General features: G+C 51.8%; 1 protein-coding gene across 1 annotated transcript in view; it reads left to right on the forward strand.

Annotated features, from left to right (window-relative positions):
- The first annotated feature begins 3,248 nt into the window (after positions 1–3,248).
- LOC116958211 (uncharacterized) overlaps positions 3,249–13,298 on the forward strand; it is a 200,121-nt gene continuing 190,071 nt past the window's right edge. The window contains exon 1 of the mRNA XM_076056179.1: positions 3,249–3,716. Within this exon, the coding sequence (XP_075912294.1) occupies positions 3,632–3,716 (85 nt within the window). The 5' untranslated portion in view covers positions 3,249–3,631. The remainder of the gene's footprint in view (positions 3,717–13,298) is intronic.

The raw sequence follows: 13,298 nt of genomic DNA on the forward strand, positions 1-13,298 counted from the left end.
ACACACAGTACACTACACTATTACCTAGACAGTACACACAGTACACTACACTATTACCTAGGCAGTACACACACAGTACACTACACTATTATCTAGGCAATACACACACAGTACACTACACTATTACCTAGACAGTACACACAGTACACTACACTATTACCTAGGCAGTACACACACAGTACACTACACTATTACCTAGGCAATACACACACAGTACACTACACTATTACCTAGGCAGTACACACACAGTACACTACACTACTACCTAGGCAATACACACACAGTACACTACACTATTACCTAGGCAGTACACACACAGTACACTATTACCCAGGCAGTACACACAGTACACTACACTATTACCTAGGCAGTACACACACAGTACAATACACTATTACCTAGACAGTACACACACAGTACAATACACTATTACCTAGGCAATACACACACAGTACACTACACTATTGCCTAGACAGTACACACACAGTATAATACACTATTACCTAGGCAGTACACACACAGTACACCACACTATTACCTAGGCAATACAAACACAGTACACTACACTATTACCTAGGCAGTACACACACAGTACACTCACTACTACCTAGGCAATACACACACAGTACAATACACTATTACCTAGGCAGTACACACACAGTACACTACACTACTACCTAGGCAATACACACACAGTACAATACACTATTACCTAGACAGTACACACAGTACAATACACTATTACCTAGGCAATACACACAGTACACTACACTATTACCTAGGCAGTACACACACAGTACACTACACTATTACCTAGACAGTGCACACACAGTACAATACACTATTACCTAGGCAGTACACACACAGTACACCACACTATTACCTAGGCAGTACACACAGTACACTACACTATTACCTAGGCAGTACACACACAGTACAATACACTACTACCTAGGCAATTCACACACAGTACAATACACTATTACCTAGGCAGTACACACACAGTACACTACACTACTACCTAGGCAATACATACACAGTACAATACACTATTACCTAGACAGTACACACACAGTACAATACACTATTACCTAGGCAATACACACACAGTACACTACACTATTACCTAGGCAGTACACACACAGTACACTACACTATTACCTAGACAGTACACACACAGTACAATACACTATTACCTAGGCAGTACACACACAGTACACTACACTATTACCTAGGCAGTACACACAGTACAATACACTATTACCTAGGCAATACACACAGTACAATACACTATTACCTAGGCAGTACACACACAGTACAATACACTACTACCTAGGCAATACACACACAGTACACTACACTATTACCTAGGCAGTACACACAGTACACTACACTATTACCTAGGCAGTACACACACAGTACAATACACTATTACCTAGGCAGTACACACACAGTACACTACACTATTACCTAGACAGTACACACAGTACACTACACTATTACCTAGGCAGTACACACACAGTACACTACACTATTATCTAGGCAATACACACACAGTACACTACACTATTATCTAGACAGTACACACAGTACACTACACTATTACCTAGGCAGTACACACACAGTACACTACACTATTACCTAGGCAATACACACACAGTACACTACACTATTACCTAGGCAGTACACACACAGTACACTACACTACTACCTAGGCAATACACACACAGTACACTACACTATTACCTAGGCAGTACACACACAGTACACTATTACCCAGGCAGTACACACAGTACACTACACTATTACCTAGGCAGTACACACACAGTACAATACACTATTACCTAGACAGTACACACACAGTACAATACACTATTACCTAGGCAATACACACACAGTACACTACACTATTGCCTAGACAGTACACACACAGTATAATACACTATTACCTAGGCAGTACACACACAGTACACCACACTATTACCTAGGCAATACAAACACAGTACACTACACTATTACCTAGGCAGTACACACACAGTACACTCACTACTACCTAGGCAATACACACACAGTACAATACACTATTACCTAGGCAGTACACACACAGTACACTACACTACTACCTAGGCAATACACACACAGTACAATACACTATTACCTAGACAGTACACACAGTACAATACACTATTACCTAGGCAATACACACAGTACACTACACTATTACCTAGGCAGTACACACACAGTACACTACACTATTACCTAGACAGTGCACACACAGTACAATACACTATTACCTAGGCAGTACACACACAGTACACCACACTATTACCTAGACAGTACACACAGTACAATACACTATTACCTAGGCAGTACACACAGTACACTACACTACTACCTAGGCAGTACACACACAGTACAATACACTATTACCTAGGCAGTACACAGTACACTACACTATTACCTAGGCAGTACACACACAGTACACTACACTATTACCTAGGCAGTACACACAGTACAATACACTCTTACCTAGGCAATACACACAGTACAATACACTATTACCTAGGCAGTACACATACAGTACAATACACTATTACCTAGGCAGTACACACAGTACAATACACTATTACCTAGGCAATACACACACAGTACAATACACTATTACCTAGGCAGTACACACACAGTACACTACACTATTACCTAGGCAGTACACACACAGTACACTACACTATTACCTAGGCAATACACACACAGTACAATACACTATTACCTAGGCAGTACACACACAGTACACTACACTATTACCTAGGCAGTACACACACAATACAGTACACTATTACCTAGGCAATACACACACAGTACACTACACTATTACCTAGACAGTACACACACAGTACACTACACTATTACCTAGGCAGTACACACAGTACAATTCGCTCGCATAGCCATCATAGTTTGTTGTGTGTTCGATTGCAGGTGGTGGAGGTGGTGGAGAAGGTGGTGGAGGCGTAGGTGGAGCAGGTGGTGGAGGTGGAGCAAGTGGAGGAGGTGTAGGAGGAGGTGGTGGAGGAGGTGGAGAAGGTGGTGGAGGTGGAGGAGGTGGAGAAGGTGGAGCAGGTGGTGGAGGTGGAGGAGGAGGTGGTCGAGGTGGAGTAGGTGGAGCAGGTGGTGGGGGTGGAGGAGGTGGAGAAGGTGGTGGAGGAGGTGGAGAAGGTGGTGGAGGAGGTGGTGGAGGAGGAGGAGGTGGAGAAGGTGTAGGAGGAGGTGGAGGAGGTGGTGGAGGAGGTGGAGGAGGTGTAGGAGGAGGTGGATCACACCCAGTGGGATTGCCGCCGTGATGCGACCGCTCCACCGATGACCACCGAGAGGATGACCACCGAGAGGATGACCACCGAGAGGATGACCACCGAGAGGATGACCACCGAGAGGATGACCACCGAGAGGATGACCACCGAGAGGATGACCACCGAGAGGATGACCACCGAGAGGATGACCACGGCACATTGCCTCGTGCCATCAAGTGGCACCGTCCGTGGTTGAACTCCAAGAACCACAACAGCCACCACAACAGCCACCACAACCACCACCACCACAACAACCACCACAACAGCCACCACCACCACCAAGGACTATGACGATGCTGTTGCTGCTGCCGCCACTGACCGGCATCTTCACGTTCACCGCGATCATCAGCAGCCTGCTTCCACTGCTGCACGGTGAGACGTGTGGCTGGTGTGTGTGTGTGTGTTTGAGTGTGTGTGTGTGTGGGTGTGTGTGTGTGTGGGGTGTGTGTGTGTGGGTGGGTGTGGGTATGTGTGTGGGTGTGTGTGTGTGGGTGTGTGTGTGTGTGTGGGGGTGTGTGTGTGGGTGTGTGTGTGAGATGGGGCCTTACCATCAGCCCCACCAAAACTAAGCACCTGCCTGAGTATTTTGTACCATCGGACACTCCACCCCCACAACTCCAAATCGGTGATGGGGCAGTTGTAGAGAGAGTGGAGAGTTTCCCATACCTGGGCAGTGTGCTTATGACTGGCTCCAATTTAACAGCAGAGGTCTCACTCCGAATCAGTCGAGCGGCAATATCTTTTCATCGGTTGCGTAACGCTGTGTGGAAGCTACCTGGTCTGTCGCTCCGCACTAAGCTTCAGGTCTTCTCGGCCACGGTCATTCCCTCCCTTCTCTACGCTTGCGAAACGTGGACCCCCCTAATGGAACATCTTCGCCGGTTAGAAACATTTAGGCTGGAATGCCTACGATCCATCCTGGGTTTAACCAGACTGGATTGTGTGAGGAGCTCACAAATCTTTGAAAGATCTGGGCAAGGTCCCATCGGTGAGCTCCTCCGGCGGGCAAGGCTGCGATGGCTGGGTCATGTAGCCCGCATGCCCAGCCACCGCATGCCGAAACAGCTTTTGTTCGGCCGGATCGAGGGGGCTAAGCGGGCGCGGCACGGGCTAGAGAAGAGATGGAGTGATGTGGTACAGGAGGACGTGGAGCTGAGTGGACTTGCCGATGGCCGGTACCAGCGGTGTCAAGATCGGCCTCTGTGGAGGAGGCTCGTGAAGGCGCTACTGGGCAGTTGGAGGTAGTCGCCCTCCAACAACGGAGGGCGGAGGAGCGTCTCTCACAACAACGAGCGGAGCGCCGGGTGGCTAAAGCACAGCAGGTTGGCACAGTAGGGGGCACAGGTGGTGCATTAGCCAGTCATCTCGGTCATCTCAGGCAGTCGACCCGTGGCACCTGGGTCTGCCTCGTGACCTCCTGCCAACGGGCGTTCGACACTTCACGTGGCCTCAAGGTGCACATAGCTTGGCACAAGCGTCGTGGTGACGTCACCGCCACTTATTGGCGAATGGCGGTTATTGTTGTTGTGGGTGTGTGTGGGTGTGTGCTTTAGGTGCGTGTGGGTGTGTGTGTGGGTGCGTGTGGGTGTGTGTGTGTGTGGGTGCCTGTGTGGGTCTCTATGAGTATGGGTCTCTGTGGGTCTCTATTAGTATGGGGCTCTGTGGGTCTCTATGAGTATGGGTCTCTGTGGGTCTCTATGAGTATGGGTCTCTGTGGGTCTCTAGGAGTATGGGTCTCTGTGGGTCTCTAGGAGTATGGGTCTCTGTGGGTCTCTAGGAGTATGGGTCTCTGTGGGTCTCTAGGAGTATGGGTCTCTGTGGGTCTCTAGGAGTATGGGTCTCTGGGAATCTCTTAGGAGTATGGGTCTCTATGAGTGAGTGTGGGTCTCTATTCGTATGGGTATATCTGGCTCTCTATGAGTATGTATCGATGTGGGTCTCTGTGGGTCTGTGAGTCTATAGAAACGTGCTTTTCGAGTATTTGGCTAAGAGTGTTAGTGTGTGTGTGTCATCTGAATGTGGGAAATCGTAGTATAGCGGTGTATAAGTGAGTGTCTGTATGTATGTATGAGTGTCTGTGTGTATGTGTGAGTGTCTGTATGTATGTGTGAGTGTCTGTATGTATGTGTGAGTGTCTGTATGGATGAGTGAGTGTCTGTATGTATGTGTGAGTGTCTGTATGGATGAGTGAGTGTCTGTATGTATGTATGTGTGAGTGTCTGTATGTAGGTGTGAGTGTCTGTGTGTATGTGTCTGTATGTATGAGTGAGCATCTGTATGTATGTGTGAGTGTCTGTATGTATGAGTGAGTGTCTGTATGAGTGTCTGTATGAGCGGTGGTGTAGCGGATAGCGCTACTGTTCACTACGAACCCGGCGACCCGAGTTCGATTCCAGCTCACGGCCAACACCACCGGTGACGAATCTCTGAACCGGTCTTGGGCCACCCCTAGCTCGACTCAGCCTCAGATGGGTACCTGGTGCGGTGTAGCGGAGTAAACATCGTCACTGGGGAGACAAAGGCGGCCGGGCGTGGTGCTGGTCGCCCACCCCCTCGTGTGCTGTTGGGGCACTTGCCCCAACAGTCTGTTAAGGCTACACGGGGGATCTTTGTCATTGGTGGTGGTGGTGGTGTTATCGGTGTTAGTGGTGGTGGTGGTGTTAGTGGTGGTGTTAGTGATAGTGGTGGTGTTAGTGATAGTGGTGGTGTTAGTGGTGTTGGTGGTGTTATTGATGGTGGTGGTGGTGATGTTAGTGATGGTGGTGGTGTTAGTGATTGTGGTGGTGTTAGTGGTGGTGTTTGTGGTGTTGGTGGTGTTAGTGATGGTGGTGATGTTAGTAATGGTGGTGGTGTTAGTAGTGTTGGTGGTGTTATTGTTGGTGGTGGTGATGTTAGTGATGGTGGTGGTGTTAGTGATGGTGGTGGTGTTAGTGATTGTGGTGGTGTTAGTGGTGGTGTTTGTGGTGTTGGTGGTGTTAGTGATGGTGGTGATGTTAGTAATGGTGGTGGTGTTAGTGATGGTGGTGGTGTTAGTGATTGTGGTGGTGTTAGTGGTGGTGGTGGTGGTGATGTTAATGATGGTGGTGGTGTTAGTGATGGTGGTGGTGTTAGTTGTGTTAGTGATGGTGGTGGTGATGTTAGTAATGGTGGTGGTGGTGATGTTAGCAATGGTGGTGGTGTTAGTGATTGTGGTGGTGTTAGTGGTGTTGGTGGTGTTAGTTGTGTTAGTGATGGTGGTGGTGATGTTACTAATGGTGGTGGTGGTGATGTTAGCAATGGTGGTGGTGTTAGTGATTGTGGTGGTGTTAGTGGTGTTGGTGGTGTTAGTGATGGTGGTGGTGATGTTAGTAATGGTGGTGGTGTTAATGATGGTGGTGGTGTTAGTGATGGTGGTGGTGTTAGTGGTGGTGGTGGTGGTGTTATTGATGGTGGTGGTGATGGTGGTGGTGTTAGTGGTGGTGGTGATGTTAGTGATGGTGGTGGTGTTAGTGGTGGTGGTGATGTTAGTGATTGTGGTGGTGTTAGTGATGGTGGTGGTGTTAGTGATGGTGGTGGTGATGTTAGTGATGGTGGTGATGTTAATGATGGTGGTGGTGTTCGTAATGCTGGTGGTGTTAGTGATTGTGGTGGTGGTGTTAGTGATGGTGGTGGTGTTAGTGATGGTGGTGGTGATGTTAGTGATGGTGGTGATGTTAATGATGGTGGTGGTGTTCGTAATGCTGGTGGTGTTAGTGATTGTGGTGGTGGTGTTAGTGATGGTGGTGGTGTTCGTAATGCTGGTGGTGTTAGTGATTGTGGTGGTGTTAGTGATGGTGGTGGTGTTAGTGATGGTGGTGGTGTTAGTGATTGTGGTGGTGTTAGTGGTGTTGGTGGTGATGTTAGTGATGGTGGTGGTGATGGCCTGAGTGGGTCATGATGCTGGCACCTGGTCTGGAGTGATTGGAAGTCATGGGCCGGATCAGCTCAATAACAACGGTAGGAGGCTGCTAGATTTTTGTGCAGCCCATGGGCTTGTAATTACCAACACGCTGTTCCGCCATTGGCACATCCACACAACATCATGGATGCATGCCGGGTCCAAACAAGAACATCTGCTGGACTACATAGTGATGGAACAGCGGATGCGGGCCCATGTCCTTGACACCAGGACCTCTCGTGGAGCTGATCTTCCCACTGACCATCGACTTGTTATCTGTAAGATGCGGCTTCCATTCTTCCACTCCGGTATTGGCTGTACACCCAGGACCCCATTCAAACCCTCAGTGGCATGGTCTCAGCTAGCTGATAAAACTGCAAGCAAGAATTTAATCATCGCGTGCGGCTGGGGTTGGCATCGTCCCCCACTCCTCCTGATGCCGAGGGGAAATGGGCGAGGTTTAGGACTGTGGCTCATGCAGCTGCAATGGCTGCTTTGGGTACACGGTGAAGACCTCGCCATAGACCCTAGCTGACAGAGGAGGTGTTCAGGCTGGCTGAGAAAAAGCGACAGGCCCACTCTCCTCAGTTACAGCATCCCACGTCGGAGAATGAGGAGGCTTACCGCAGCCTTCGCTCGGAGGTTCGGAAGGCTGTGAGGTGCTGCTAGGATGGGTTGTGGTCCCGGGTTGCTAAGGAGATGGAGTCTACCTCAATGGCCAGCGATCACAAATCGCTCTTTAATTCCATCAAAAAAGTAACCTGCAGCGCCACACATATCACCATCATTAAGGGAAATAACGGTGATTCAATCTCCCCAGGAACAGGTTTGCAGATTTGCTGAGCATTTCTGAGGTCCTGGGGGAGGGGACATCCCTCAGCTTTGATAACAACATGGGACAAAGTGGGGATTACCCTGCTGAGGCTGCGGTGCCTCAAATATTGGAAGAGGAAGTCACCCCCTGTGAGTTGCTGGCTGAGGTGCTATCTGTTGAGGAAGTACTGAAGGCGATCCAGAGTCTGAGACCAGGAAAAGCACCGGGCAGAGATGATCTCCCAAGCGAAATGCTGAGGGAGGATGGCGTTTGTGCACAGACTGCCCTACATGACATCATAACAACAGTCTGGACCACTGGACAGGTTCTGCAGGATTGGAAGGATGCCCTGGTGGTTCCCCTCTTTAAGAAGGGGGACCGCACAGACTGTAACAACTACAGGGGAATCTCACTCCTCAGTGTGCCGGGAAAGGTCCTGGAAAGGATTATTCAACATCGCCTTGCCAGGCACGCTGAGGAGAGGCTTGCGGAGCCCCAATGCGGTTTCAGGAAAGGGCGATCCTGCACAGATGCCATATTTTCTGTCCTCCTGCTAGAGCAGAGGTGTAGGGAATTCCAACAAGACATACATCTCTGCTTTGTTGACCTGGTCAAGGCCTATGATACCATCAGTAGGCCTGGGCTCTGGGTTGTTCTTCGTGCTTTCGGAGTCCCTGGCCCTCTGCTCACGATCATTAAGGACCTTCATGATGGGGAGCGGGCCCGGGTAAAACTACGTGGCCGGGAGTCGGAGCCATTCCCTGTACACCTTGGGGTGCGACAGGGATGTCCTCTGGCTCCCACATTATTTAACATCTATTTCGACCACGTAGTTCGTGAAGCCTTCAATAGCTGTACTGGAGGAATTTCCATCTGGTACAGATACAATGATCAATGCCCGGGTGCGGTCAAGGGATGGCTCCCTATTGCTCAACCACGTTATGTATGCCGATGATCTGGTAATTGCTGCTCACTCAGAGGAGGAGTTGGATGCGCTGCTGCTGAACCTGGAGCTTGCCACTAAGAGGTGGGAACTTACCATCAGCCCCACCAAAACTAAGTACCTGCCTGGGTATTTTGTATCATCGGACACTCCACCCCCACAACTCCCAATCGGTGATGGGGCAGTTGTGGAGAGAGTGGAGAGTTTCCCATACCTGGGCAGTGTGCTTATGACTGGCTCCAGTTTAACAGCAGAGGTCTCACTCCGAATCAGTCGAGTGGCAATATCTTTTCATCGGTTGCGTAACGCTGTGTGGAAGCTACCTGGTCTGTTGCTCTGCACTAAGCTTCAGGTCTTCTCGGCCACGGTAATTCCCTCCCTTCTCTATGCTTGCGACACGTGGTCCCCCCTAATGGAACATCTTCGCCGGCTAGAAACATTTAGGCTGGCCTGGCTACGATCCATCCTGAGTTTAACCAGGCTGGATTGTGTGAGGAGCTCACAAATCCTTGGAAAGATCTGGGCAAAGTCCCATCGGTGAGCTCCTCCGGCAGGCAAGGCTGCGTTGGCTGGGCCATGTAGCCCGCATGCCCAGCCACAGCATGCCTAAACAGCTTTTGTTCGGCCGGATCAAGGGGGCTAAACTGGCACGGCACGGGCTAGAGAAGAGATGGAGTGATGTGGTACAGGAGGACGTGGAGCTGAGTGGACTTGCTGATGACTGGTACCAGCGGTGGAGGAGGCTCGTGAAGGATGCTACTGGGCAGTTGGAGGCAGTCGCCCTCCAACAACAACGGAGGGCAGAGGAGCGACGCTCACAACAAAGAGCAGAGCGCCGGGTGGCTAAAGCACAGCAGGTTGGCACAGTAGGGGGCACAGGTGGTGCATCGGCCAGTCATCTCGGTCATCTCAGTCGACCCGTGGCACCTGGGTCTGCCCCGTGACCTCCTGCCAGCGGGCGTTCGACACTTCACGTGGCCTCAAGGTGCACATAGCCTGGCACAAGCGTCGTGGTGACGTCACCGCCACTTAGTGGTCGGTTGTTGTTGTTTGGTTGGTGGTGGCGGTGGTGGTGGTGGGGTAAGTCGCGGCCAGCTATGGAAAGCCCGTCATTACCCACAGCTATCTTAAAGTAAATTATTAACATCAATTAATCGATCGTTTCTAGAAAGGTCACCCGTGTAGCCTCTTGCAGGCTGTAGGGGCAAGTGCTGGTAGTGGCAAGGAGCAGCAGCAGCACCTATGAAGGCTACCGGCATTGTGAAATCTCTCTCTCCCTGGTGAACTCTCTAAATCCCTGGTGAACTCTCTAGCAGTGAACTCTCTCTTTATGGTGAACTCTCTCCCTGGTGAACTCTCTAAATCCCTGGTGAACTCTCTAGCAGTGAACTCTCTCTTTATGGTGAACTCTCTCTCTCCCTAGTGAACTCTCTAAATCCCTGGTGAACTCTCTCCCTGGTGAACTCTCTCTTTATGGTGAACTCGCTATTTCTCTCTGGTGAACTCTCTTTCCTTAGTGAACTCTCCCCCCTCTCTCTCCCTGGTGAACTCTCCCCTCTCTCTCCCTGGTGAACTCTCTCTCTCCCTGGTGAACTCTCTCCCTGGTGAACTCTCTCTCTGGTGAACTCTCCCCTCTCTCTCCTTGGTGAACTCTCTCTCTCTCCCTGGTGAACTCTCTCTCTCTCTGGTTAACTCTCTCCCTGGTGAACTCTCTCTCTCTCTGGTGAACTCTCCCCTCTCTCTCCCTGGTGAACTCTCTCTCTCCCTGGTGAACTCTCCCCCCTCTCTCGCTCCCTGGTGAACTCTCCCCCTCTCTCTCTCTCCCTGGTGAACTCTCCCCTCTCTCTCTCTCTCTCGCTGGTGAACTCTCCCCTCTCTCTCCCTGGTGAACTCTCTCTCTTCCTGGTGAACTCTCCCCCTTCTCTCTCTCTCCCGGGTGAACTCTCCCCCTCTCTCTCTCTCCCTGGTGAACTCTCCCCCCTCTCTCTCTCTCCCTGGTGAACTCTCCCCCCTCTCTCTCTCTCTCCCTGGTGAACTCTCCCCCCTCTCTCTCTCTCCCTGGTGAACTCTCCCCCCTCTCTCTCTCCCTGGTGAACTCTCCCCCTCTCTCTCTCTCCCTGGTGAACTCTCCCCCTCTCTCTCTCTCTCCCTGGTGAACTCTCCCCCCTCTCTCTCTCCCTGGTGAACTCTCCCCCCTCTCTCTCTCTCCCTGGTGAACTCTCTCCCCTCTCTCTCTCTCCCTGGTGAACTCTCCCCCCTCTCTCTCTCCCTGGTGAATTCTCCCCCCTCTCTCTCTCTCCCTGGTGAACTCTCCCCCCTCTCTCTCTCTCCCTGGTGAACTCTCACTCTCTCCATAGTGAACTCTCTCTCTCCCTGGTGAACTCTCTCTCCCTGGTGAACTCTCTCTCTCTCCCTGGTTAACTCTCTCTCCCTGGTGAACTCTCTCTCCCTGGTGAACTCTCCCCCCTCTCTCTCTCTCTCTCCCTGGTGAACTCTCCCCTCTCTCTCTCTCTCCCTGGTGAACTCTCCCCCCTCTCTCTCTCTCCCTGGTGAACTCTCCTCTCTCTCCCTGGTGAACTCTCCCCCCTCTCTCTCTCCCTGGTGAACTCTCCCCCTGTCTCTCTCCCTGGTGAACTCTCCCCCCTCTCTCTCTCTCTCCCTGGTGAACTCTCCCCCCTCTCTCTCTCTCTCCCTGGTGAACTCTCCCCCATCTCTCTCTCTCTCCCTGGTGAACTCTCCCCCCTCTCTCTCTCCCTGGTGAACTCTCCCCCTCTCTCTCTCTCCCTGGTGAACTCTCCCCCTCTCTCTCTCTCCCTGGTGAACTCTCCCCCCTCTCTCTCTCCCTGGTGAACTCTCCCCCCTCTCTCTCTCTCCCTGGTGAACTCTCCCCCCTCTCTCTCTCTCCCTGGTGAACTCTCCCCCCTCTCTCTCTCTCCCTGGTGAATTCTCCCCCCTCTCTCTCTCTCCCTGGTGAACTCTCCCCCCTCTCTCTCTCTCCCTGGTGAACTCTCACTCTCTCCATAGTGAACTCTCTCTCTCCCTGGTGAACTCTCTCTCCCTGGTGAACTCTCTCTCTCCCTGGTTAACTCTCTCTCCCTGGTGAACTCTCTCTCCCTGGTGAACTCTCCTCTCTCTCCCTGGTGAACTCTCCCCCCTCTCTCTCTCTCTCCCTGGTGAACTCTCCTCTCTCTCCCTGGTGAACTCTCCCCCCTCTCTCTCTCCCTGGTGAACTCTCCCCCTGTCTCTCTCCCTGGTGAACTCTCTCTCCCTGGTGAACTCTCCTCTCTCTCCCTGGTGAACTCTCCCCCCTCTCTCTCTCCCTGGTGAACTCTCCCCCTGTCTCTCTCCCTGGTGAACTCTCTCTCCCTGGTGAACTCTCCTCTCTCTCCCTGGTGAACTCTCTCTCCCTGGTGAACTCTCCTCTCTCTCCCTGGTGAACTCTCCCCCCTCTCTCTCTCTCTCCCTGGTGAACTCTCCCCCCTCTCTCTCTCTCCCTGGTGAACTCGCCCCCCTCTCTCTCTCTCTCCCTGGTGAACTCTCCCCCCTCTCTCTCTCTCCCTGGTGAACTCTCCCCTCTCTCTCTCTCCCTGGTGAACTCTCCCCCCCTCTCTCTCTCTCCCTGGTGAACTCTCCCCCCTCTCTCTCTCCCTGGTGAACTCTCCCCCCTCTCTCTCTCTCTCCCTGGTGAACTCTCCCCCCTCTCTCTCTCCCTGGTGAACTCTCCCCCCTCTCTCTCTCCCTGGTGAACTCTCCCCCCACTCTCTCTCTCCCTGGTCAACTCTCCCCCCTCTCTCTCTCCCTGGTGAACTCTCCCCCCTCTCTCTCCCTGGTGAACTCTCTCCCTGGTGAACTCTCCCCCCTCTCTCTCTCTCCCTGGTGAACTCTCCCCCATCTCTCTCTCCCTGGTGAACTCTCCCCCCTCTCTCTCTCCTTGGTAAACTCTCCCCCCACTCTCTCTCTCCCTGGTGAACTCTCCTCTCTCTCCCTGGTGAACTCTCCCCCCTCTCTCTCTCTCTCTCTCCCTGGTGAACTCTCCCCCCTCTCTCTCTCTCCCTGGTGAACTCTCTCTCTCCCTGGTGAACTCTCTCTCCCTGGTGAACTCTCCCCCCTCTCTCTCTCCCTGGTGAATTCTCCCCCCTCTCTCTCTCTCCCTGGTGAACTCTCCCCTCTCTCTCTCTCTCCCTGGTGAACTCTCCCCTCTCTCTCTCTCCCTGGTGAACTCTCTCTCCCTGGTGAACTCTCCCCCCTCTATCTCTCCCTGGTGAACTCTCCCCCCTCTCT

Source organism: Petromyzon marinus, chromosome 74 (genome assembly GCF_048934315.1).
Source record: "Petromyzon marinus isolate PM22_M1 ecotype Great Lakes invasive population chromosome 74, UKy_Petmar_22M1.pri1.0, whole genome shotgun sequence".
NCBI classification, from domain to species: Eukaryota; Metazoa; Chordata; class Hyperoartia; order Petromyzontiformes; family Petromyzontidae; genus Petromyzon; species Petromyzon marinus.